Raw genomic sequence first — 27,018 nt, forward strand, 5'->3', positions numbered from 1 at the left:
CTGTACTTTTATAGGGCTTTTATCCAAACTGCTTTAAAACGCTTTACTGTGTGCAATTGAGGGCAATAGCCTGACCCCCTTGTAGAAAATGAGATTCATTGGCCAGCTTACCAATCCTGCAAACCGTCTTACACTGTCCATAAAACTCGGCATTTTCAGCCTCCACCCCCCCACCCCGCCCAAGCCGCTTTTCAATAGAGAAGGACAAAGTCGACCGTTCAATTTTCAATTCAAGCTGTAACGGTGAAGATAACCATCTGACTCGTTTCTACCATTTGTTTTCTGATGAATAATTTACACAAGTCACCAAATGTTGGAACTTATGACATCACCATGTGAACGTATGCAATGGCCGTAGTATCCTGGTTCACTGGGTTCTGTGGGAAATATGAAACGTGCAGGATGAGCAATAGGACCGGTTGTGATTGCCATGGAGACCACAGGACATTTATTAATCTGGTGTATCAATTCCTGAGAAGGGTCAAAAATGATTTGGTTTGTATTTCCTACCATCTCACCTGCACTTGTGAGATTGTAACACATTAAGGGAGATGCACTTGAGTTGGTTTATGATTTAGCTCACCAGTGACCCGAAACCAGATTAGTGGTAGAAAATCAATGCGTGTGGATGGATGATTAACACCACGGTGCTTGCGCTTAAAAGTTAGAGCCTTAAGGGGGCGCCATTGGTTAACAATGCACTTTGCAGATAATCATTTTGAGGAAGTGCAAACCTAAAAAATAATAATAAAAGATAAAAAACAATAGTAAAAAACACTTAATTTGAGGAAGTGCAAACCTTTTTAAAATTAGTAGCTGACAAAGATGTAAAAAAATAAATAAAAGATTAAAAAAACAAACAAAAAAAAGACGTCACGGCGAGCAGAGGTTCCTAATGTCAGAATGTGGACAAATAATTAGGCAGAACTTTAGTGTGCATGCTTTTAATGACATTGTTTGGTTAATCAGTCTCTGTATATGCATATTTTGCTAATCTAAACTCAACAAATGTTTATATTATATGCTCTATCCACCTATATAGCTCCAAGGAAAGTAATGTTCGTGGTGAACGGTGCACTAACGCCCTCTATTGACGAGCCATAGTCTATCGACTTGAAATTAACCAAATACAAATGTTAAAAATCCAGAAATATTTTTCAGCGAGTCAAAAGTCAATTTATTGAGGCCACTTGCAAGCTTTCCCATATTTAAATAAAATAAATAAAATCCCAACAATAACTGCAACTACAACACGAGCTGAAATAAGAGTTACACGCTTTTGAGTTACACATATTGAACATATTATATGTAAATTACATGAGGGACAAATACTTTTTCTTTGGAATATAAACACAGAGACACAGAAAATAAGGGCAATTGATGCGTCACACTTCGAGTGCAAGTGCGTGTGTGCTCGCATGAGAGACGAGGAGGGGGGGGGAGGGAGGTGGATTTACTCTCATACAGACAGTGGAGCGGCTGTCAGTGTCAGACAGACACTCTCCGGCACCAGGCTGCTGGAGTCCGCCTACGTCCCCCTTTATTGGCCACCTGCCTATCCCAGAATAAAACAGGGCAGTGCAAAAAAAAAAAATCAAAAAAATCTGCAGCAGAAGACGAGAGACAGCATAGTGAGTGACCGGCAGTCCATCGGATCAAGCCTGGGTCCCGGGTTGCCCACTTGACGACGCTTGTTTGTTTTAGTTACCAGCATATTGAGCTGAGGAGCCCGGGGAAAGCTGGCAACCACTTGCATGGATGCACCATGGCCACGTTTGTGTGCAGGATTCAGTTTTTAGACGACACCGATCCGTTCAACAGCACTAATTTTCCAGAACCGACCCGACCGCCGTTGTACACTTTCAGGGAGGACATCCCCCTCATCAACCAACTTGCAGGCATCCACCGGCTCTTGAAGGCTCCACACAAGGTAAGACTTCTAAAAGTACTGATAAACTGTACTAGAATTTCAGATGGTTGTGTAAATAATTTTTAAAAAATGACAGCAAAAGTAAATATGGTGTCTTCATAATCAACTCTTATGGGGTGAAATATATTTCAAATATTTTCCTCCAGGCTTACAGTAGCAACAAACTCCACCACAAATGTCATTTTTCTCATGATAAACAACTTAATCCCATGGTGGCCATATTTTAGGCCAGGACTAGAAATAAGATTATGCACGTGTAAAGATCTGTAAATCTTTGTTGACAGGCAGCCATTAGTAGTCCAACTATCCTCCAGCATCTTCATTTAACTAGACACGAGCTCAACAAATAGTCTGACACACAGGTGTATAGTGGTCACTGTCAATTTCTAATGGCCATGTGAAAAGGTCCAAAAGGAGCCCGAGGGAAAACTCCCAAACAGCACCGCATTCCTTCCAACCACTCACATCGTCGGTTCCGACCAGATATGTGACATTGTTTTTACTGTAAGAAAAAAAAGTTGAAGGTGTATATTAAAAAAAAAAGAAAAGGGGGGAGCCTTAAAGAGAGTTGAAGTGCTTGCACACAACTCTGACAGCAAACCCACTTTCAACAGCAAAGTGGTTTTCCAGACCAGTCCATCTTGAGCTTCCTCCGTATTTTAAAAGCCGCAAAACAAATGAAAAATGGCCCACAGCGCAGAAAAGCTTATAATTACAACCTTGACATGGACAGATGGCAACGGCTTGTGTTCGTGTTTGCAATTTGGTGCGCGATGGCAACCGGAGACTGACTAGATTATAGGGATGAAACTGAAAAGTTGCACTTTTTCCCCTCGTCTAATGCTTAAGAGACTTAATTGGGATTATGTTGTTGAAAAATGTCGGCGGTTTTACACTTAATGAATGTTTATTTTTTTTATTTTTTTTTTAAGGGGGGTGATATTTGATAGCGTCTCTTTGTCAAAGCAAAATAACCTCCTGTGTCCTTCTCTCAGGAAATCCTACTGTATTATTATGTTGTGACTATGTGCATGGCCAGCTGGGTTACACATAAAGTATAGGTCACTTGTCCCAGAATTCCTGCGGGCCAGGCCCGGATGCCTGCAACACTTTGTTCTTCTCACTTTGGGTGACATGGTTTTCCTGACCTCTTCCCCCCCTGTCTCCTTCCTCTACCTCTCTGACCACGCGCCGTTTGTACACACTTAAACACACGCGAGGAAAGAGCGGCGTGGAATGCGGGTACGTTTACACGTCAACAGTAAGAATGTTTTTTTCACGTGTTGTCAAAGCAATCCCATAAGCACGAAAATTCTCCAAAACAACTTAAAATGTTGTATTGTGCATGCCAGGCCACTAGTTGGCGATATTGCAGTTGCCAATTACTGTAAAAGAATTCTCAAGACAATTAAAAAAAAAAAAAATGCATCCACCTGTCCAAGTCAATACTTGGTTCAATTATTGCAAAAGTGTGCACACCCTCTTAAAATTGTGGCTGCGTTCACTTATGCAACTCTGATTGCCTTGAGAAAGTTCTTAAAAGTCCAAGTTACATAAGGGGGCCGTTACCATGCTCGATGTTATTCTAACATGGAAATAATTACTCTCCACTTCGGGGGAGAGTTTGATTAAATGAGTGTAAATAATACTCGCTACTAAGTGTTTTTGGGCACAGCCTGGGACCTTACAGTTGCTACTGGAACTCCATCCAGTCCGCCCACCGGAGAGTTTTGAGAACGTGAGACCCCCAGTTATTAGTTCTACTCGTCTACTGAGACACTCGACTAGGATAAAAGTGGCTGCGCGGTATTTGTGGAATGAAAGCGGCGCTAAATGTGCTGAATAATGTGGGACAGATTAGGCGGAAGAAATGCTTTTGTCTTATTTCAACTTCAAATTGGGGTAGTAGGGCAGGACGTGATTAACAACCCCTTTGTTCTCACCCCGACACTCCCCCCTCCCCGAATTTGGTCATACAAACTATTTTAACACAACTCACAAAGCACAAACCATAATGCAAAGTTGTGTAATTTAATTTACATGTAATTTAATTGTCAATTCTGTGCAGCACGCTAAAGATTTTAAGCATGACCGAGAATCAGGTAAACAACTCGATGAGCAAATTGGCTGTCGTTTCAATAATACGGCGGCGTCAAACACGGAAACGCAACTCCAAGTGCATTTTAATCCGCTTTATCGACTGCGTTTTTAATCAGGGTTGTGTCTGATTATTTACTGTCCCATGTTTTGCCTTTCCTCCGTTGTTGGATTAGGATTTGGCTCAGATTAAAATGAGAGAGGAACTAGAACAAGACAAAAAGTCAGCACCCTTGCTTGGTGGCCTGTTCATACTTTTGGATGATTTCTAAATTTGACAATCTCCATAATAGAACTAGCCTCACAACTCCCAGGCTTCACAGACACACCTCCCCTTGGGCTCCTGAGTGGACGCAACCACAAGTAAATATAGCAAGGTTATATTTACGCCGCCAGTCGGACCGTCTCTGTTTCCGAGTTCGAGGGCCCGCGGCGGGTCTTGTGATCAGCGCCCGTCGCTCACAGTGTGTCGTCATATTCCTCGGCCGGGCAATCGTTTGGCATCACACCCGGCGACCATTCCAGGTCAAATTCTAATTCGACACTTTTGACTCGGATCTCATTCATCAGAAATAAATAAATGGGATGACATATGTTACTTATTATGCATTGTTACCGGGATACTCTTAGCACCTGCTATCAACTTGCGCTCATAAACATCAATGGTGTACGGATATATTCTTGTGCACCTGGTTTTAAACACAGCAGGGTTTCCAGTTACACAATGTAATGGAGTGACTGACGCACAATGTACTGGATCAAGTAATAGCAGATGTCACCGATGCATTTATCGCCTTTTAGCAGCGGGACATTGATTTCCATACACACGTTTTACACTATAGACTTCTTTATGTTCACAGGTTGAATTAATTTTTGTTCCTTTTCTTGTTTGAGTTTTATGTTGCGCTGATTTTATTTATAACCGCCAACAATAATTCCTTAGTACATAAAAACAAAGCCACATGAAAAACAGCCCTCCCGCCGTTTTCACTCATGTTCCAAAACGCTTTGAAACATCTGCAACAATGATGTGGAGACTAGCCATTGTAGCAGAACTCGAAGGAATTGCGAGAAACTTTCAAGACTTAATGATTCGGCATTTTGTCGTATTGAGCTTTAACACCACGTCTTTCTATTTTCCATAGCTCGATGATTGTGCGCTGCAGCTTTCCCACAATGGCACCTATCTGGACTTGGAGTCCTCCTTGGCAGAGCAAAGGGACGAGCTGGAAGGCTTCCAGCAAGATGAAACAGGGTGAGATGTCTTCTTCATATCATTTATCACACGCTGTGGGAATACATCCATTTCTATAAACAAGCAACACAAACTGCTCCCATTCTAATATAACAGGGAAGAATCATAAGCAGCTTGATATGGATTTCTTGGGAGCAGAAGTTCATGGAAAGTATGAAGCACTGTGGAAACACACGTACTAATTTCCTTCCTTCTTTCCCGACAACTCATATTGCACCAACTGTGCATTTTAATGAATAAAGCAATCCCGAGTAGTTCATGTGTGTCACCTACTGGTGGCTTTCTTCACCCTTATAACCAACCGTATTTTCCGGACTATAAGGCGCACCTTCAATGAATGGCCCATTTTAAAACTTTGCCCTTATATAAGGCGCACCGGACTATAAGGCGCACCATTAATGCATCATGTCAGATTTTTAATCCAAATCAAATCAGACGACATTTTATCAACTTTGGCCAGATTCGAGTCGGCACCATTTAAGTCTTAGCAGAGATTTGTGGTATGCGGATCTGTTAAGTTGCCGGCGGCAGCTCGCTAAGCAAAGACAAAACCACAAAACCTGCGTCTGTGTGCTTGGGTGTTTGGCTCATGTGTCTGCTTTGTCAGCTATGCTTTCACATAATAGACAGGTGAATAAAGGCGTGACTTTTTTTTAAGTGGAGCAACCGGTTGGATTGGAACAGTGTGACTTTCAATCAATGCGGATTTGTTTTGTTTTTTTAAACAAAGGTTACTATTGGTCAATGAGTCAGAAATGGGGTTGGGTTCAACTTGGTTGAGGCATTTGAAATGCACGACTCCTCCAAAAACATATTTCCCCGCTCTTCCACATGTTTCTTATCAGTGAAGTACTATTTGCCTAATCCTGATTATTTAATCCGCAAGCAAAATATAATCTAGGCAGAATTTCCAGTGCTTTCGGCGGCTTGTCGTCACAACTGAGTTGATAGTAAACAAAGGGAAAGAAGATGGGCACAACAATGTTGCAGAGTGGAAGAAAACCTAAGATGTAAATGTCAAAATATATTTTAAGAAGCTATGTGTATCTTTCCAGGATAATACGATGACAGAACATTTGTGTTTTTCCATCAACAACCAAGCAGGTTCACTTTAAGTTTTGCTGGATGGTAGTTATCAAGAATCCAGAAAAGATATTCTGGAGTGTTTTTCTCTCGGTTATCATGATGGGAGTTAAAGATTAAGACCAGGTTGGATGAAAACATTGATTGTGTGGCATCTTTAAATATAACAAAAACAAATTTTAAAATGCCACTCCTGCCACACAATTGGGAGGAAATTATTTCCAAAACAAGACAGACAAGGGACTGTACAAAATTAGCAAAGTCATAAAACAGTCAGCATTCAAAGTCACAAAAAAACATGAGGAATCAAGACAGTTATCACGACAACAATCATGACATGCCATGTGGAATGTGAGTTGCGAAACGAACAAACAGACACCCTGCAAAACCAGGTTACTAAATACAAGTCAACTAATGACACAACGAGGCACACATGAACACGCCACGAGTGCCCGCCTTCGGGAGCTAATCAATAGAGATCAGGAACAAGACTGACCACAACAGATGCAACTAAAACACGACCCCAAAACATGTGACACTGGATAGAATAATAAAATAGAAAATAGAATAAAATAAATAATATAATAATACAACGTTCACATGTGTATTTTTATCTCCCGCAGGTCCAGAGGGAAAAAGCACAGTGTTGTTTTACGAACCCAGCTGACCGTCCGCGTACACGCCTGCATCGGTGAGTATCCCGAAACAAATTTGTATGATTTCTTCAAATGAAATTGCACGCCCATATGGTCGGATTCATGAGCAATCCAATACGCGCCGTATAGAGAACATCCAGATTTGGGATGATAGACCTCCCGCTGTGAGAAAGCTCCCGATGCACTTAGTGTAATATGGTATCAACATCACTGCGAGTGACGATAATGATGATCACTTCTGGATGTATAGCTAGCTAACCGCTTTTGGAAAATCTATTGTCACCTGATGGTTTGTCATGAAAAATAGTGTTTAGTAAAAATTTTTTTGTTTTTATTTCTAAACAAATGTGTCAGAATAATGGAATGTAAATCCGCCAGAGCCACTTAGGAACAATTAAGGATAATTTGCATGATGATGTCCCAAAGTTGATGACTTGTTAACATGCAAGACTCATTTCCCCACACAAAAAGAATGTAATAACAGTCGAGTATTAATATTTCCCTTCATGGGTTTTAATTTTCTCACTCTGCGAAGGAAATTCTCAGTAGTCAAATCACATAAAGTAAACAAAGTTTATTTTAGCCGTCTCACGGAAATATCCGTGAACACATGGGCGATTTAAATATCTTATTACGGCATAGCGGCTCAATCTTTTTTGAACGGAATCTCATGAGAGTATTTAGTTGCCATTTCCTGCCCCCTTTTCCAAAGGCATTAAATTAATCTCTATCTATGCTTTGCTCTTTCCGTCTCACCGTCGTCCTTCATGACCTTTTCCCTAGCCAGCGTCAACACAGTCCGTGCCAGTGATAGCAGCAAACTCTGAATGACAGAATCAGTCCCTAGCAAGAATTGATTAAAAATGAGAGAAGGTCAAATGAGTTGATGGCGATGCATAACTGGTGTGGGATCTTCAAAACATGGATAAGGAACCTATAACCCGTTGCAAATAAAAATATAAAAGCCTCAGTGAACATGGCGCTGATGGAGTTGATTGAGCGTAGGGATTGGCGTTGTTGGCTAAATCCCTTTCTTACACCACGACAACGCGCATGCCCTCACGTGGGGGGGGGGGGGGGGGGATTACACATTGCACATCTCGGCTTTAGCAAAAACAACATTGTGTTTGATGTCGTTCGGCATGACATAAACAACTGCTGCCTAGAATTTTTTCTAGCGTGCTAACACCGAGCCTTTATGAGAACCGTTTCACCCTCTAGCTAGGATTTAGCTGTTTCGGAAGTAGCAGTTCTTATTCTACAATGTAATGTGGTCTGTTCACTTTAGAGACATGACGACTAGTTGCCCCGCCCTCTGTCTCAGTTGTCCACTACTTCTTTAACGCTCTCTAATCCTTCCGAGGTCTTGACCCTTCAAATCGCTTGAGTAGTCGTCAGCATTTTATCCGCTAAATAACAAAAAGTCTGTCTCAATCAAAGACTGAGATTGCTTACGGAGTGTTGCCTTGAATATTCCGTGTTTCTCAAGGATCTGTGTACGATTACAACCGGAAAGGATCAATTCCTTTTTTAATCTCACTCGTGTCACAGTTCGTCGTCTCTCGGTGTCTATTATAAGGCCCTTTTTCCCCAAATTCTCCGAGATAATCCCGTGGTCTGCATTTCCATTAGAGTCCGAGTCACAAGCTCCTGATTAAAAGATAATTTTAGCTGTTGCAGGACTAAAAGCAGACTGGTGGAGAGAGATGGCTCTGGAATGGGAGGTGGGGCAGTGGCAGACGGGACTTTATCTTTAGAAAGTGTCGACACGGCGGAAACGTGACGAAGGTTAGCGTACCGCTTAAATTTTATTTAGAACTATCTTAAATCTAACCATTTTTTTATTTATCCACTATACCACTGCAATCGTATAAAACGTTACACTCTTAGCTCAAGGTCAGTCACACAAAAGACCTTGCTTGATTCAAGGAAGTAATGAGACAAACATTTCAAACTAATCGGGGAGGTAGACATTTTTCATTGTCAACGTTGTTTTCCTTGTGGTCAGACTTCCCACATGCAGCAATTACTTTTGGTTTCAGTGATCAAAAATAGAGCTATGGTATTTGACAGGTATGCCACACTAATGAGAGTCATGCAGTAGGTAAAACTGGCTTCTGTTCAATCTGTCTTTGGAAACAAAATATAGATACACTAATTTGTAAGTAATCCTCATGTACTGTAAATTACAGTCCCAGTAGATGAACCGTCCTGACATGATGGTGAAGTGACAAGTGGTTGTTTCTATGCCAGCAGTTGTATAGCGCAGTCTGGCTTTGAGATGCAACGGGAGAAAACAGCTGGTTCCAACAGCGATTTACTGTGCAGGCAACGGGAGATAAGGCCTGGCGATGGCATGGTGTGACAGGGAGATAATGTTTGGCATTGGCTAAGCTAGGAGGGGGGGCGGACGTCGAACGGGACATCTGTGGCTTTGCAGTCATTAAGGTCCAGACACATTACGGCCGAGCTGAAAGGCTGCTCGGCAAAAACACCTCGTATACAATAAAAGCTACAAAACATAACTCGTTTTCAAATCAGACGAGTAAAAACTGGTCAAATATTAAAAAAAAAGAAGATATTATTAAAAGTGAAGACAATTTGCAATTCTAGTAATGACACACGAATTTGATGCACAATTTGTCTTCGCGGGCCAGATACAATGATGTGGCGGGCCGTATCTGGCCTTGAGTTTGACACCTGGGCTCTAGTGGTTTGTTTCCGTCAAACAGTTCAGTAATTTGGGGGGAAAGCTAAATAACTGTACCGTACCATTTTTGGTAATCTAATCGCGGGGTTCCAAAGACACGGTGTTTACCGACTGACATGGGAAATCACGGTTGTCATTTTGTTGGCTATTCTCTCGTACCTCATCAGGGTATGTCGGTGTGATGCTATTTAAAGTGCATAGCTTACGTAGCTTTCACCATCTGGCCACACACAAACACAACCCAGATAAGGGTTTACCGGCTAATGCGTAGCGCGGTTGAGCTGAACTCGATTATTACGAATTGAATTCAAGGCAGATTTGTGCTGATTTCAAGTATCATTAGGTGTGTATGGAACTTGAGTCTCTCCTAAATGACTTTGGGCCCAGGGCGGCTGCACCCTTTACTAGTCATCAGTCAATTACAGGAAAAATAATGAGACAACCATTCGCACAAACATTCAAACTGTCACTGGGGGTGAAATGAATTGGGAGGAACATCTTAATTTGTTGGACAGTTGTCAAAAGTTTTAAATACGTGCAAGCCACACCAGCAATTTCCCCACCGTTGTGTCACGGGACACGAAGATATAAGTTATTGAAAAAAGTAAACAGTCTGACTAGCTATCTTAAATTTTCGGTGTCCCATTTCTGTGCCTCCAAATATATACACACGTGTGTTCACCTGTGGCTTTGGCTCAAAATATGCCTTGTGTCTATCAACAAAGATATTTTTTCAATCTGTTTTCCTACAAATCAGAATCGAGGACACCCTCATCGCCAGTCACAGCAGGAAGGCAATACAGGGAAAAATCGCTCGCATAGTTTCCCCTTTACCCTCACCGCCGGAGCCCACATGAGTCATGGCTGCTGTGGGAGCTGCTGAGGTATTATGGATGGAGGTGTAAAGTGGTGGAAGTAGCGGAATAATTCAGCGCTAGCCTAAAAGTGTATTTCAGCTCTTTCAAAACCATTCAGGAGACAATGTAAACTAAAAAAAATTGGAACAGACATCAAACGCTGATTTTCTTAACTGTCATAGCGAATAAACGTCAAATGGTGTCCAGCAGTAGAAGTGTTTTGCTTGCTGTGGATGTGGCAGGGTTTTCCCAAGCCTGCACTTATGCTGACAAACATGCGCGACGCAACTGTTGTGCTCTCGAGTGAGCTTTCCGAAGCCTCAATACATCGACTGGAAAAATAATAGCTTGTGTTAAAAAGAAGTGGAAAGCGCAATGGGTGACTCAGTGGCAACTTTGAGTTAGGTCAGCCAGCCTCTCAGTCAAATAAGCTTTTTTATTTACCGTATTTTCCGGACTATAAGGCGCACGTAAATACCTAAAATTTTCTCGAAAGCCGACAGTGTGCCTTATATATGGACCAAATTCCTAAATTTAAACTGGCCCGAAGCATTGTGTCATGAAATCAATCAAAAGTGGCCCGCTGAAGACTATGAATCATAAATCAAAAAGACGATGGATCATTATTTTGTGATTATAAAGTAATTTGTTGCGTCTGAAGTTGAACTAAAAAAGATAAAATGGAGAATAATTTGATTTGGATTAAAAATCTGACATGATGCATTAATGGTGAGCCTTATAGTCCGGTGCGCCTTATATAAGGACAAAGTTAAAATGGGCCATTCATTGAAGGTGTGCCTTGTAGTCCGGTGCGCCTTATAGTCTGGACAATACGGTATTTAATGCATAGTAGATACATTGTACTTTCGAGTAATTTCCTTTAAGTGTCTGACTTTGTCTTTTTGCTTGTTCCATGTCTGGAATATTTGTCGTTTCCCTTTGGGGCACCTATTAACACTGCCTAAAGACGAAATTTGTAGCTACACAAACATGTTACCAAGAGACAGAATGTGAACAATTCTGTCCTACGTTCCTGCCCTTACTATAGATACTATTCCTCAAATTTAATTTAACTTGTCACGGGAAGACAAATAGAAATTCCAAAAAAGCACATCACAGTATGTTGGAGGGCTGTAGTTTTCCTGGTATGAAGATTACCTAAGTGGTTGGTGACCATTCTTTCCTTATAAAAACACCCTAGCCCAGTTGATGACTGTCATTGCATGCCAAGGTTTAAAAATATATTTGTGAAAACAAAAATTCCTCTTGCACCACTGGAGCCAAGATTTAAGACAATGAAAGCCAAAGATACAAACTGGAGGTTTTAAATCAGGATCGACATTGTATGGAAGAAATACTGTATATCACGCCATGTGTGTGTATAACTGCAAAGTCTGCATTTTTGCTTATAGCCACCGAGCGCTTCTCCGCAAACCTCTGGCTCATCTGTTTTAATCATTTTCCAACCATTACATAATGCAATAAAACATTAGGATCACCACAAGCTAAACATGCCCAGCACGCGCGGGAGAATGCGAGCTTGGGGTCCGATCCAGTCTGTTTTTTTTTTTTAAGGGATGATGGGTTTAGGAGCTGATGCGTTCCAGGTAAAAAGAGAATCAGCTGGCTGCAGACCCAATGGAACAGGAAGTTGCATTTGGGTCCAATACAAACATGCTAGCTGCTGTGTCATGTAGTTTTCATGCAAGCTCATGAAAGTTCATAAATTCAAATGCCCGGAGTTGTGTCGGAGTTTTGTGCAGTGCATTTATTTCTTGCACAAGCCAATTGACTGAAGTATAGCAGAATAAAATATTTGCTAGTCCTGAGTTGACATCAATCTCCATATTACAAAGGATTATATATTCTTCATCTAAAGATTTAATCCCAGTAGTTTTCTCTGTTGTTTATCCGACATGCGACATCACTGCACACGTACGCCGAGGCCGGTCAATTAACAATGACACTGAGCGTGAGAAAGGGCGTGAGAGGGAATGACAAAGAATGGGTGGGGGTTGTTTTAGCCAAAACACTGAGTGCTTGTTTCACACGTGCGTAATAAAATCTGAACTTTCCCACAATCACATGAGCTGCAATTAAAATGGAGCTAATCACTCGGCATAAACAACCTTTGAACCACTATTTTTTTTATTGCATGTATCCCACAATAACATCGGAGGTCTTACTTTGCACTCGCACGAAATTCATGAGCCCTCGATCGTCATCCGCGCCATCAGTAGCTTCCAGCGCTCCTCCGAGTGGGCCAAGACCAACAGAGAAAAAATAGACAGTCGCAAAATAACAGAGTTGTCCTCAGCAGTTTTGTCGTCAGGGCCTGCCAAATGTTCCTTTCTGCCTCGGTTTGACATGAGAATGTAATCGACCATTATCCAAACTCTATTAGCCTCTGAGAGATTGATGGGCTATTTTTTTCCCCCCTCTCTAAACGACACACTCATGAACATGCAGTACTAGCTGTACTTTGACACCAAAACTTTGATCCTTTTTGACAATAACATTGGAAGTGATTGTCATTTTTTAATGAATATAGATGAGTTGACGCAAGAAGTTGAACTGGCAGTAAAAGTGCAGTTGTGAGCGGAATTTATTCCCCAAAACATACATTTATTCAAATTATTTTGTCAAACAATTTCTCATTTGCAAAATCTCCTGTAATTATCTGTGGTGTACCACAGGGCTCTTTTCGTGACCCACTAACATTCTCTATTCTAGATATTGTAAGAAAGTCACACATTATATTTTTACTTTATTCCTTAAACACAAACTTTTTTTTCAGTAACCTGGATGAATATGTAGAATATAAATGTGAAGTAATTTATGTTCATTTATCACGATTGCGTTCTCTGGATTCGATCATATTCTCCTTCCTTAATGGATACTGGAGCGTAACTTCCAATTTGGAAACATTAACTGTTGTGGAACTGTCACATTATGTTGGCGTCATACTTGATAGTGTGAACTTTAGAGGGCCTCAACTGACGACGTGACAGCAGCAACAACAAAATAAGTGACTCTCCATGTTACAGCGTGTGTGATACCCAACTTGGCTATATTTAGCATGATATACTGACACTTGTGAGATTAAATGAAACCCTCCAGCATGCCATCATGCTCTTCTCACATCTTTATTTTAGAAGACCGAGTTTAAGAGCCAACTGACTGATCGGCCCACACAACTTTTTTTAGGAGTACTATTGAATCCTCAAGATATAAGCTCAGCGGTTTTAACTGAGCTTAAACCGGGGTCTCCTTTCGAGTATGACCCACTGACAGTTGTGCCACGGAATAATGTTATCCTTGGTTGACCTTGAGTGGGGTGATCTTCCCCAGACATTCATGTGGCTAAACAGAGATGATAGGGAATTTACCACCGTGGCTCATGTCATTTCGGAACCAAGAATTTTAATAAATTGATAAACGGCCTCAGTTGACTTGTGTGAGTTCTGTGAGTAGATGCAAAGTAAAATGTTGAGGGATTAGTCCAAGCTGAAGGGTCACAGTGCTAATCTCATTATGGTGGGAGAAGGAGGGATCTCAGCACGCCTGAGCGATTTAGTAGGAAGAATCCACTGTGGGGGAATCCCTCGGTCCCCAGGACACTCCCACTGATCCATGCAATTTTCATTCGCTATTCCGAGTCGATGGAAATCCATTGTAGGTGTCAAATCCTCATTAATCCAATCTGGGACTGAATTGCATGCATCCAAATCTCAACTACCTGGTGAAAGGATATTGAGTTAGGTTGTTAATTGTTTCTTCTGGAGATTTGGTAGTTTCCCTGATTTATGCACATTGTAGTTTTATCTTCATCGGCCGAATGGTTGGAGTAAAACGACACCATAAATTACATTATATATATAATGAAAAGGCAGAATTGTGTTTTAAACTTCCCCTAAAATGGATTCCTCGCTTCTAATAGATTTTTTTTACTCTCCGCAGTTGAGCAAAAAAAATTAAATACCCCCTAAGCCGAGAATTTGACAAAAAAATGGGCTTACAAATGAATCACAGACTTTTACAATAAAACATATTACGACAAAAACAGCTCATTGTGGTTTTTATTTATTTTTTCTTTCCTTTTATAAAATCTATTTTAAGGTGGTATATGGGATTAAATTATGTGCTGAGCCTGCCACAATGTGAGGTCAGGGTGAAGAACTTTGTGTCCTTTCAAAAAAAAGAAGAATTTTTTTGGACTGAAAACGTGTCATCTAGTCTGCATCCACATGCTGTGTGCATATCAACGCCTGCGTTCACAAACAGTGCTCCAATACAAGTACAAACCACAATGACACATCCCAGCCAGTGTTTCAGGTTTCTTATGACAATAATAAAACGCGTGGCCGGGGAAAAATGAGAGCCTGGTCTGTGTAGGACACGTGGACAGCCAACTCTTGGCTTTGTTTAGTTTTTTTTCTTCTTCTCTGTTGCTCATTTGTCTTCATCTATGTTAAGACCTGCCTAGTTTGTGAGTTATTGAAATTCCAGTCTTATTTAAAACAAACTGTACTTGCTTTCTAATTAAGTATTTATCTCCAGGTATGTTGATAAACCTGTAAATTCAGTGCGGCGTGGACAAAAGTAATGGGACACTTTTTTTTTTTCTCAGGAAACTGCTTTAATTTTAGTTCCTTTTGTGCATAGGTAATTTTAGCGTCATCACGAAAATAGTAACATGGATTTATTTTTACACTCAAGTGCAGGACACAATGAATTGGGCCAAGTTTGAACCTTATCACAACTGCTGACAAGCCTTTGATAGACAGCAGATATTTCAGTAAAGGTTACCCTGACAGCTTTCGCTCACAGCTCGGTGACGTTGTCACTTTGAAGAACGATCCTGTGGCCCAGACTTACTGTTCTTGGCTTTGACTTAAAAGGAAACTAAAAAAAATGGTGTCAACCAAGCCATAAAAGTAGTGCAGGCCACCTTTTATTGTTCCCATAAGGAACAGTAGATAGCAAAATATAATAAAAAGATAACATTTTCTGGGTGCAACTAAATGTATGGACGGATATTTTATGGACGTTGCTTCGTCGGGGAGACACACAGTAATTCATGGTGTGGAATGATAATGATTGTGACCCTGGTCTTGGGTTAGCCTCATTTGGTTCAGTGATTGTTACCACTAAGCTCCAGACAGACAAGACAGCGCCACAGCCTTACTTTTAGAAAATCCGTTTCTCCTTGAGATGGTCCAAAGGTTTTCTTATCAGCAAGTAAATTCAGGTTTTATACAACATGATTAATAAGGTCGTAAATATGTTTTTTTTTTTTATGTTGGAAGATTGACAAGGTTAAGTATGATTGCAGCGTTATCAGCACTTCCAGCATTTAGTCCCGAGTACTTTCCATGTCATGACCTGAATACCTCACGACTAAAACCCAGCCAGAGTCTCATTAACATTCCATTACAACTCTAATCACTCGTGCAACGTGTACAAGTGCGCATATGTTTGTGTGTGTGTGTGTGTCCGTGCGTGACAAACGGGGGGCGAGAGGCCGTACACGTGCCGTGCGGCCAGTGAGGACACGGTAAAAGTGTGCGGTGGCGCTGGCCACCAACGTGTGCGATGAAATCCATCCATTTATTGTCCAAACCTTTCCACATCTGAGATTCATTGAGAAGTTTTTTTTTTTTGTAAAATGTGCAAAGCTGTGGAATAAACAAGACCTGCCAGAAAGGAAGCGGATAGTCGTAATGAAATCATAACACCTATTTCTCTCTCTGCAGAAAAACTGTATAACTCCAATGGACGTGACTTGAGGAGGGCGCTGTTTTCGCTGAAGCAAATCTTTCAGGTAATATAGACCAAAATGCATGAAATGTTTTTTTGGAATGCAGCTGTGGTGCCGGCTGCATTCTTTAGATTTGGTTATATAATTAACCCGTTGATCTAGTTTGGGTCATACGGTTCTCAAGCAAAGAACATATTGCACTTGATGTTGATAGTTTGGTTTAAAACAGAACTTTACTGCCTCCTGCTGGGAGGGAGCAAAGCAAAATAAGATTATTTTGTGCATGTATAATGTAGTAATTTACTATTTTTTATTTTTACACCAGGATGACAAAGACCTCGTCCATGAGTTTGTGATGGCTGAAGGTTTGACGTGTCTCATCAAAGTGGGCGCTGAAGCGGACCAGAACTACCAGAACTATATATTAAGAGGTATAAAACAATTCAGGCAAAAAAGTACACAATTTTCAAGTCAATATGAGGCTTTTTTTTTTTTTTTTTTTACAGCTCTGGGACAGATCATGCTTTACGTTGACGGGATGAACGGGGTCATCAGCCACACTGAGACAATCGAGTGGCTTTATACACTTGTGGGGTCAAAGGTAAAACCATAAAGACATTTTTGTAGCATTTTTTTTCAGCACAACTAATTGTAATTCTCTATTCTAGTTCCGCCTGGTGGTTAAAACAGCAATGAAACTCTTGCTGGTCTTCGTGGAGTACTCTGAATCCAACGCCTCGCTTCTCATGGAAGCCATTGCTACAGTGGATTCCAAAAGAGGTGGATTATAACTCATCATTTGCATTTCTGTTAATATACAAAGTCATTTGCCCGTTTAATATTTGAAACCGGTGTGTCTAGGTTGCAAAGCGTGGTCCAATGCTATTGAGATCTTGCAGGAGAAAGACGGCGTGGACACAGAGCTCCTGATCTACGCCATGACCCTCATCAACAAGGTATGAACGGAAAGAAAAATTTGACCAATTTCCGTATCAACTCTGGGCTTGTTCCGGCAGACACTGGCAGCATTACCGGACCAGGACTCTTTTTACGACATGGTGGACGGTCTGGAAGAGCAAGGAATGGAGACGGTAACCCAGAGACACCTGAATCGGAAAGGAACTGATCTGGATTTGGTTGAGCAGCTCAACATCTACGAGGTTTGTATTTTAGAAGCAGAAAAGTAGCCGTGATAATTGGAACTCAGAAATGTTTTATTTGTCAACCAGTCCACCCTCCGGCATGAGGACGGCGACGACGACAGCCAGCCTCCGCCGACGGGTCGACGGGATCGTCGGCGAGCGAGCATCGGGGGCGGGGATAAGCGGTGCGGGTTGGAGAGGAGGCGGAGCCGCAGGGCTTCTCTGGTGCGATCCGGACAGGCGTCCCCCTGCAGCCCCGCGTCCCCACAAAGGGCAGGCTTCCATCCGTTTAACGGGCAAAGGCCTGAGGAAATTAGCGAAAGGTGAGTGAGTCAACAAGCCAGTCATCACTTCTTGCAGGATTTATCTTGAATTAGTTGAAATAAGTCGAGAGGAAAAACTTGACTCTTTTGTATCGACACTTTCCGCTCCAGAGCACTTTCAGGTTGCCTTCCATCCATGTAAGTTGAAAAATATCAGCTTCTGACCTCCACTGTGGTCCTTTACTACTACTACCAAGATGCACTTTACCACCATGCTATAGAGGCTCGATGTTTGCCAAGTCAGCACTTTATCACGATATAAAAATTGTTGCCGTGTCCATTAAACAACCACAGTCCCCTCCCTCACTCGCACAAAGGTTCGCATCATATTTTGCCAAAGTCATTTTAAAATTGGACAGGTTCATCACAATGGTGGAAAGGTTTTTTTTTTTTCAGTAGTTCAACTAACACTCTTCTTGTATTTTATTTTATTTTATTTTATTTTGCGAATTATGACATTAACATTGATGCTGTTTTGTTTTGTTTTGTTTTGTTTTGTTTTGTTTTGTTTTGTTTTGTTTTGTTTTGTTTTGTTTTGTTTTGTTTTGTTTTGTTTTGTTTTACGAATCGTAAAATTAACATTGATGCTATTCGACACCCCTCCCAAAAATACTGCGCTCAGCATTTTTGGATTCCCTGAGATTTTCCAACAATCCTCCAACGTCATCCCCTCCACTGCTTATAACCACTCGAGAGCATCGTTGCATGATTTGAATGACGATCATGTGATCCTCTGAATAATACTCGATTCATTTCTCAATTCCCATTCCTGAATCGTGATGTCATTCTTGTATTTCTTCATAACCTTGCATCCATTTTCCTGCCATCCACCCATGCATGTAATCAAGCCTCCTTTCTGATCACCCCTTCCCGATTCCTTCCGTAGAGATGAGGAATATGAGGATGCAGTGATAAAGGAGTATGAAGAGGATCCGCCCGCCCTGACCGAATCCGATTCCGATGAAAACGATGACGCTTTTTTGACTAGTCAGAATAGTTCCAGGTACAATGGGGTCAAAGCGTCTTATCTCAGGAGCTCTTCGAAAACCATGGCAACACTGTTTTGGGTTCCTATTGTTTATTCTTATTCCAATCCTCTCTCCTTAGCTCGGTTCGCCATTTTCCATCCATCATTCAACGGACAATCCAATCCATCACCATCACATCCAAACCCATACACGAGCGAGATCCTGGGATTTGGAAGGAATCATCCCCCGTGTCCCCTCCTCCCATGCCCTCCCCCCCGAGCCCCCACTTGACTCCCCTGTCCCCTCCTCCCATGCCCTCCCCCCTCAGCGCCCCCTCTCTTCTGGCCGCCCTGTTGGCCAGGAAGAAGGTCACCAGCACAGTGCCAGCCAGCAAAGAGGTCAGCCCGCCATTGCGCGGCGGTTTGTATCCCTCCCCCGAGCACCTCCCATACAAACCCCACTCGCCATTTCACCTCTTCTCCTACGACATGGAGGAAGAGACGTCACCTCAATCTCCAACCCAAGCCGAAGTGCAGACAGATAATGCGACAATTCCAAGGTCAGAGGGAAACCCAGACTTCCTTCCCAACTTTTCTTCTTCACAATCAAGTCTTTGAATGCTCACATTTTATTAATCCTCACCCTGAAAGGCTTCACTTGGGTTCCCCATCACACTCCCCTCCCCCCGTTCCTTTTTCCACTCTTCTGCTGTGGACCTCTATGGGATCTTCTTGTCACTTCTTAACATTTTTCATTTGCATACAGTGGTGGCTCTTTACACTTTACCGGTCTTGCTTTGATGCACTTCCTCCCCTTTGGCACTTGGATCTGCTCTTCAAGTAGTTCAATTCCAGCATTCACAATATCGCACCAATTGTTTCTCGCCTCTGGTCAGTCGACATATTGTTTTAACTTGAATGGCTGTCTCACCGCTGTTTTTCTTCTTCTACAAAGGAACGGGGGTCCCGGGTCCTACTCCACTCACGGCGGCTCCTCGACGCCCACCAGTCCCAGGTGAGCTCACCTGGCCCATTGGACTAACTCGTGCGATGCCATAGTGGGATATAAAAATGATTATAATTCTCATTTGTGCTCCCTCAGGCCTCCCCTGGGAGGTCTCCTATCTTCCTCGTATCGACAACACCAGGAGTCGTTGGCGGCCGAACGAGAGCGGCGCCGGATGGAGAGAGAGGAGAGGCTGCAGAGGATCGAACGAGAGGAGAGGAACAAACACAGGTAAGGCCTGGGTCAGCGGATGACACTGCAGAAAAAAAAAAATCTGATCATAATCTGTCTGCCACAGCCGAGACTACTTGGATAAAATGGAGGAGGCCCGGTTGGCGCGGGAAGAAAGGTAAATAACAAATTTCAATTCTTTTAAAGAACCTCCCAAATAGACCAATTTCCTGCAGCACTTTGGGTTCTCATGAGAATTAGCCTCGGCTAACATGCGGAACTAAGATGTCCCGAACACATTTGCATACTGATGCAAATGTTTTTCTATTCTGCCACACAGAGCCTCATTGACATGCAATGAAACAATATGTCTGTGTGGGTGTGGCTTTTTCTCTCATGGAAATATTTTGCATACAGTCCTTCAGTTGACCAAAAAAAGGTGACTTTATTATATACATCCAATTAAAAGCTTCTTTTGGGGGATTGGCCACACTCCGCACCGAGCTAATACTCACACAAAGCAGTATCCAGGAACTCTGAAGTGGTCTGATGCTAATGAAGTCGGAACACAAGTGCCACATATTCATGGGAAAAAGAGGAGGGGTTAGTGGAAGGAGCATATTGAGGGAGAGGGTCCACTCTGTGCTCTCAGTTTCCAGCTGGCAGGTTGAACATCTCGGATCATTCAGCAACTAAACAAGAAATTGATTCCTCTCAGGTATAAGAACGTGGAGCGCTTGGCGGCCGAGGAGTACGAGAAGGAACGCGTCCCCCGCGGACCGAGGACCCGCCTGGAACTCGACCTGACCTTCGAACCTTCCGAGACGTGGCCGTCGTCCACGCGGAGCATCACGCCGTCCTCGCAGGAGGCCGACGACGAAGCTGAACAACCCGTTAGCACTTACGCACCCTCTCAAGCTGGTAAGAATTAGTAGGAGGTTTATATGATTTTTTGGGGGGAAAGATTTAAAACCGTCCTCAAATGAAAAACTAGAAATTGAGAAAGTAGGTAAAAGGTCAAAAAAGTGTCTTATTTTTGGGTGTGTACAGTTTCTGGCAATTAGGCCTCACGGCGCCGTGTTATTCTAACCTCGGCCGGCATCACTACGCCGACTGTAGCCCGAGTTGTGTTTGGATCCAAACAGGAACTGGGTCCTTCATTTCCTTTTCAGTTGTGGCCACAACCCGGCTTTGTGCGCCCGGGATGTGGTTTGGCGTTAGCCAAGTACTGTTTGTTTTCCTTGCGAGCGTGCGTGTTGAGCCGTGCGCCCTTGTACAAATAGAAGTCCCCTTGAACGCTGCAAAAAAAAAAGTGCTACACCACGTTTCGATGTAAAATAAACAAGCGTGTTTCTCAGTGACAGAAGAAGCCGACGACTCGAAGGCCAGAGAAGAACCCGAGGAGAACAAAACCGAGGAGGAACAAGAGGAGCGAGAAGAAGAGAAGGAGGTGCAAGAAGAAGCGGAGATCGAAAGCGAGGAGGAAGGCGATCAGGAGGAGACTCAAGAGACGAAGGTGCAGGAGGAGGCCGAGGAGGACAGCGGTATCCTGAGCGACAAGGAGAGGCAAAACGAGGAGGTGAACGAGAAGGACAACTGCTCGGCCTCCAGCATCTCCTCAGCTAGCAGCACCCTGGAGAGAGAAGAGCGAGGGAACAGCGAGAATGGTCAGTGTGGATTTATTTTTTTAGTTCCAATTAAATCTTTGATGAGTCAAGAGACGTCATAAATTTTTACGTGCACGCATTTTTTTTTCCAGACCTCAAAGAAGAAGTAAACAAACAAAGTAGCAAACTCAACAGTAAACTTTTCATGCTGGACATGTTGTACTCGCAAAACAAGAAGCCCTGCGAGGAAGAGGAGGATGCCGAGAGGGAGAAAGAAGAAGGAGAGGGGGAGGACAAAGAGGAGACGCACAAGGACGTTGACGAACAGCCGAGCGATGAACAGTTACACAACGAGCACGATGAGAAAAACGATCAGCGGGGGAGCATACGGCAATTCGCCGAGCGCTTCGGAGATTTGATCAAGGACATGAACCACCCGCACTTGGACGGCCAAGTCGAAGATGTAATGCCGCTTCTTCCTCCCAAAAAGGAGTCGGACACCATCTGGGACCAACTCTTAGCTAGCCCTCGAGAGCTGCGCATCGGCGACATCAACTTCACCGACCTGACGGAGGACGACGACGTCGATATCCTGGACGCTAATTTGATGAGCAGCTGCGGCGACCTACCCCCGCCGCCTCCCCCTCCCCTTCCTCCGCCTCCGCCTCCGATGCTCTCCTTCGCGTCCTTCCCTCCACCCCCGCCTGTCCTCAGCAGTTGCCCGCCACCTCCTCCCTTGTCGAACATGATGCTGCCTCCTCCACCTCCCCCGTCGTTCAGCTCCCTAATGCACGGGCCTCCTCCTGAACCTCCTCTTTTCAACAAGAAGAAGAAGACAATCAGATTATTCTGGAATGAGGTAAAACATGTATGCAACTTTTTTTGCTGCACTAAAATAAAGTGTAATTGCACATCCGCTCCAGTAGATGGCGGTGGAATTTCAAGCAAACTAATCCACTTGGGGGAGCGTGACAGAAAATAAAATGTTGGATCCCGACTGTGTGTTCAGGTGCGTCCAGAAGTGCCATGCAGGGACTACAAGAGGAATGGAGACTCCGTTTGGACCAAACTGGAGTCAGTGAAATTAGACACAGTCAAACTGGAACATCTGTTTGAGTCCAAGTCAAAAGAAATGCCTGTGACCAAGGTAAGTCTCGAGAGGCTTTAGGTGGCTCTCAAATATATTGAAGGTTAAGCCAGGTCATGTGTGTTCTGATCCAGATCAAACAACTCCATTTTTGAGGGTCCAGTAAAACACGCAGAGCTGAGATTCAGCCTTTACAGAATTTCCAAGGACTTAACAGTTGAGATCTACGTAAACTCTTAACAAAATAACGCCGGTCTGTTGCTACGATAGTCTCGGTCCTGCAGTGATCCTCCATGTTCAGGACCACCATGTCTTCAAAGATGTACATGTGGCTCTTGGAAATAAATCCTGACACACTCGTTGGGTTCTGCACCTAATGAAGTGTCCTTGGAGCAAACCGAAAGTCCCCCACAGCTGCAGATAATATAACCAGCGTGATGATGCTGTAAATCTTTAAAAGCCCATAAAGTGGACCACACGGTTTGAGAAAAGCAAGGCTCGGCGAGAAACCCGGCAGTGACCCTCTCGGTGCCTTTGCGTGTTTTAGAAACCTGCAGCGGACGGTAAGCGCCAGGAGATTATCGTGCTGGATTCCAAAAGGAGCAACGCCATCAACATCGGGCTAACCGTTCTGCCCCCGCCTCGCACCATCAAGACGGCCATCCTTAACTTTGATGAATACGCGCTCAACAAGGAAGGCATCGAGGTACGAACACAAAGATTTTCATAAAAAGGAGCCCGGTATTAAATATTGTCTCATCCGACAGAAAATCCTCACAATGATCCCGACTGAGGAGGAGAAGCAGAAGATCCAGGAGGCTCAATTGGCTAACCCCGACACTCCTCTGGGTTCGGCCGAGCAGTTCCTCCTCACTTTGTCGTCCATCAGCGAGCTCTCCGCCCGACTTCAGCTGTGGGCCTTCAAGATGGACTACGAGGCAACTGAAAAGGTGAGAATGTGTTGACACAAATGTATGGATTGAATGGGTTGTGATTGCCTATAGATGCCACAAGAGGGCGCTATTTCTATTAGATAAGCTCCGTCTCAATACTTTTGCACATCTATCATCTCAATGTGCGCCGCATCTGTGTCGACATCCGCAAAACATCAACGCAGTTACCTCACCGAGTTTATTAGCGGTCTTCCTCCGGCGCATCGCATTTGGCTCATACGGAGTTTAAAGTCCAAATAAACCGTGTCGTCTTGTAAAGTTTGGCGCTTCTCACAAGATGGAGTCCTCGTTTATATTTCCTTTGAGGCTCATATTTCCAACCAAGGCCAACTGATCTCAATTCACTGATTTTCTGGGGGGGCGGAGCCAATACACTGCAAGTTGTTAGCAATGAATGATACAAATTATTATTTTTTTATCTTCAGGAAGTAGCTGAGCCACTGCAGGATCTCAAGGAGGGGATGGAACAACTTGAGAAGAACAAGACTCTCCGCTGCATTCTCTCCACGTTGCTCGCAATCGGAAATTTCCTCAATGGAACCAACGTGAGTCGGGTTTATTTCTGGAGTGATGGACTGAAGCCATGTGCAGATTAATTTGCATTACTACAAATAAACGTTGTGCATCCAGGCCAAAGGTTTCGAGCTGACGTACTTGCAGAAGGTCCCCGAAGTAAAGGACACGGTCCATAAACAGTCTCTGCTGCATCACACCTGCTCGGTGGTGGTGGAGAACTTTCCTCAAAGCACGGACCTCTACTCGGAAATTGGAGCCATCACACGTTCCGCCAAGGTCGGCCTTTATACAAAGATGACAAACTTTTCCACCAAACTATAATTCTCCTTTTTTGGATGCCAGGTGGATTTCGACCTGCTGCAGGAGAACCTGGGTCAGATGGAACGCCGCTGCAAAGCATCGTGGGACCACCTGAAGGTGATCGCCAAGCACGAGATGAAACCGCAGCTCAAGCAGAAGATGTCGGATTTCCTCAAAGACTCCGCCGAGCGAATCATCATCCTCAAGATCGTCCACCGCAGGATCATCAATAGGTGGCGCTCCTCACAATCCTACATCTGTTGATAGCGGGAAAAACACCAAATGATTGACATCTCTTCTTGTCAGGTTCCATTCCTTCCTTTTATTTCTGGGCCACCCGGCGTACAGCGCCAGAGACGTCAGCGTCCACAGGTTCAGTAAGATCCTCAGCGAGTTCGCTCTGGAGTACCGGACCACCCGAGACCGCGTGCTGCAGCAGAAACAGAAACGAGCCGACCACCGCCAACGGAACAAAACGCGAGGGAAGATGATCGTAGACGTGGAGATGGACGCGACAGTGAGTTGTGAAGCCACCGTGGCCCCTTCGCCGCAAGCTCAGGTTCTTTTCCCTGCTCTTCTTCCTCTAAGCGGAGTGCCGCTCCTTGAAATTCCTCCCTTGATTCTCTTCGTGTTCTTTGACTTTCCATCTTTCTTTCCCGTGTAGTCCGATGACGAAGAGGAGAGCGAGGTACCTAAACGTGTGCCCGTCTCCTGCATGTGTGTTTGCGTGTGTGCATGACATCACCACTTTCAACAAAAACTGCAAAAGAGACATTTTATCTGTCCTGGTTTGGTAAAGCTAACTTTTGACCTTTGTCTTTAGAGGCCACAAGGTCTGGGCCACGCAGAAGACGCGGCGGAACACGAGCACATGAAAGCCGTGCTGAGAACGAGCCTAAGCTGCGGCGGCGACAAGGACGGCAGCGCTGTACCGGGCCTGCGGACGCGCACTCGGTCACGACCAGGACGGGGAGGTAAGGGCGACTGAGATAGGACAAATGAAATTTTGAAATTTGAATTTACAAACGCGTGTCTCTAGGTGGCAGCATGCGGACGCGGACCCCGGCCGTGGAAGACACTCAGGTGTGCGGAGACGACGCGGCGGATGAAATCATGGAACGCATCGTGAGGTCCGCCACTCAGGCTCCAGGAAGTAGACCGCAACCGCGCGAGAGGAGGAGGTCAAGGGCCAACCGGAAATCATGTAAGCTCTACAACAAAATTATATCCTTGCAGTCCGACACAACTTGACGTGATTTTTTTTTTTTTCTTTCAGTGAGGCGGACCTTGAAAAACGGTTTAACCCCAGAGGAGGCGTTGGCGTTGGGTTTAACCGATTCCGGCGAGCCGCAGATGTAATATGGTGCTCTAACATGGTCGCCGTTTGCCTTTGCTACACAATCTTCTCATTGCACCAAGCGGAAGCTCCAAGTTTCTGTCAGCTGCTAACCTTGCCGGATGTGTCTGAGTGATGACGTCAGTGTTGTTGTCGTTTTATTTTTATTTTTTTTGGAGTGCTGCACAATGACAATCCTCCTGAGGATGCGGTGAAGGAAGGAAGGAAAGGAGGAGAAGCGATGCTGTCGTTCAGGTTAATTGGAATAGCTGTTATTTAAAGACAACGCCATTACTCCTATTTAAGCTGTGAACTGATGACCCAAAGATGAACTTTCACCCAGTTCCAAAGTACCTAAAATCAACACAGAAAAGGCAAACCTGAAATGATAATTTTGTGTAAGTACAAATGGTTGCTCCGGGCAACCGAGGGTCTTTAATTGGCTGTGTGCCTTTCAACCAAAAAAAAAAAAAAAAAAAGGGATAATGTTGTTTGCTTTATTCATCTGCTTCTGTTTCCTGTTAACTTCCTCAGTGTTGCAAACAGTTCCTTTTTCTTTTTGGGTGAAAATGTTCTCAGTATTTATTTGAAAGCTCTCACTCTTATTTTGTAAACCTTTTGCACCTTACGAAGTCACTCTCAGTAAAGGAAGTTTTTATTTTTGAGGAATTATTTGTAAAGTGTAAAAATACTTTTTTTTTTTACAATTATTAAAGTCGTAGCAAAGACTGCATGTAACATGTACTTGCCCTGTTACATCGGTGTCAATGGTGTGCTTGTGTAGTGCAGTTGAAGTTATTTTATAATATATGTAGAAATTGTATTATAGTTGGAGCAGAATTAACAGAAGAGTAAATTTGTAAGATATAAAACTGTAGATTTGGTCAAATAGAGGGAAGTATTATTTTTATGGAGTTATTCCTCGCTGCTTTTGCTTTCAAAGTGTGTTTTTTTTTCTTTTCTTTTTAATATATCGAATTGAAGGAAATGAGGGCCCTTCGCAACCTGGGAAACATCACCATGAAGTCCAATTGTCTCACTTGAAATGCTGTTTGTAAATGATCTACAGGAATGAAAATAAAATAAATAAAAACATTGTGTAAGGTTAAAAAAAGCATCCAACATTCAACATGTAATTTCATATTTAATACATTCATAGTACTTCCATAATTATTTTGTAAAATTATAATTCCCTAATTCTTCCAGCATTTCCAGAAAATATTATCTCAATATTATTGACAAATTTATCAAATAATTCGAG

At 43.3% G+C, this 27,018-nt stretch overlaps 1 protein-coding gene across 4 annotated transcripts; it reads left to right on the top strand.

Annotated features, from left to right (window-relative positions):
* Positions 1-1,467: 1,467 nt before the first annotated feature.
* fhod3a (formin homology 2 domain containing 3a) lies at positions 1,468-26,874 on the top strand. Of its 4 annotated transcripts, XM_061266609.1 has the most exons (30): positions 1,469-1,631; positions 1,705-1,930; positions 5,173-5,282; positions 6,989-7,056; positions 16,345-16,412; positions 16,675-16,780; positions 16,856-16,950; positions 17,018-17,129; positions 17,211-17,305; positions 17,366-17,509; positions 17,579-17,814; positions 18,701-18,817; positions 18,922-19,341; positions 19,737-19,796; positions 19,884-20,018; positions 20,086-20,136; positions 20,677-20,879; positions 21,317-21,625; positions 21,718-22,424; positions 22,575-22,712; positions 23,200-23,358; positions 23,420-23,602; positions 24,031-24,150; positions 24,236-24,397; positions 24,464-24,654; positions 24,728-24,980; positions 25,086-25,109; positions 25,245-25,395; positions 25,461-25,625; positions 25,698-26,874. In XM_061266609.1, the coding sequence occupies exons 2-30, from the start codon at positions 1,766-1,768 to the stop codon at positions 25,778-25,780; spliced, it is 4,830 nt and encodes a 1,609-aa protein (XP_061122593.1). In that variant the 5' UTR covers positions 1,469-1,631; positions 1,705-1,765; the 3' UTR covers positions 25,781-26,874. The 4 variants fall into 4 exon arrangements, with proteins under 4 accessions (XP_061122594.1, XP_061122595.1, XP_061122596.1 ...); XM_061266610.1 differs by lacking the exon at positions 25,086-25,109 and having other exon boundaries at positions 1,468-1,930; positions 24,728-24,938; XM_061266611.1 differs by lacking the exon at positions 18,701-18,817 and having other exon boundaries at positions 1,468-1,930.
* Positions 26,875-27,018: the final 144 nt, after the last annotated feature.

Source organism: Syngnathus typhle, linkage group LG20, assembly GCF_033458585.1.
Source record: "Syngnathus typhle isolate RoL2023-S1 ecotype Sweden linkage group LG20, RoL_Styp_1.0, whole genome shotgun sequence".
NCBI classification, from domain to species: domain Eukaryota; kingdom Metazoa; phylum Chordata; class Actinopteri; order Syngnathiformes; family Syngnathidae; genus Syngnathus; species Syngnathus typhle.

Excerpts from the sequence above, each read along its gene's own strand:
- fhod3a (XM_061266609.1), top strand. The coding sequence starts at position 1,766 with ATGGCCACGTTTGTGTGCAGGATTCAGTTTTTAGACGACACCGATCCG. Across the intron at positions 18,818-18,921 it reads ACTAGTCAGAATAGTTCCAG|CTCGGTTCGCCATTTTCCAT; the intron begins GTACAATGGGGT and ends CTCTCTCCTTAG. Across the intron at positions 19,342-19,736 it reads GATAATGCGACAATTCCAAG|GAACGGGGGTCCCGGGTCCT; the intron begins GTCAGAGGGAAA and ends TCTTCTACAAAG.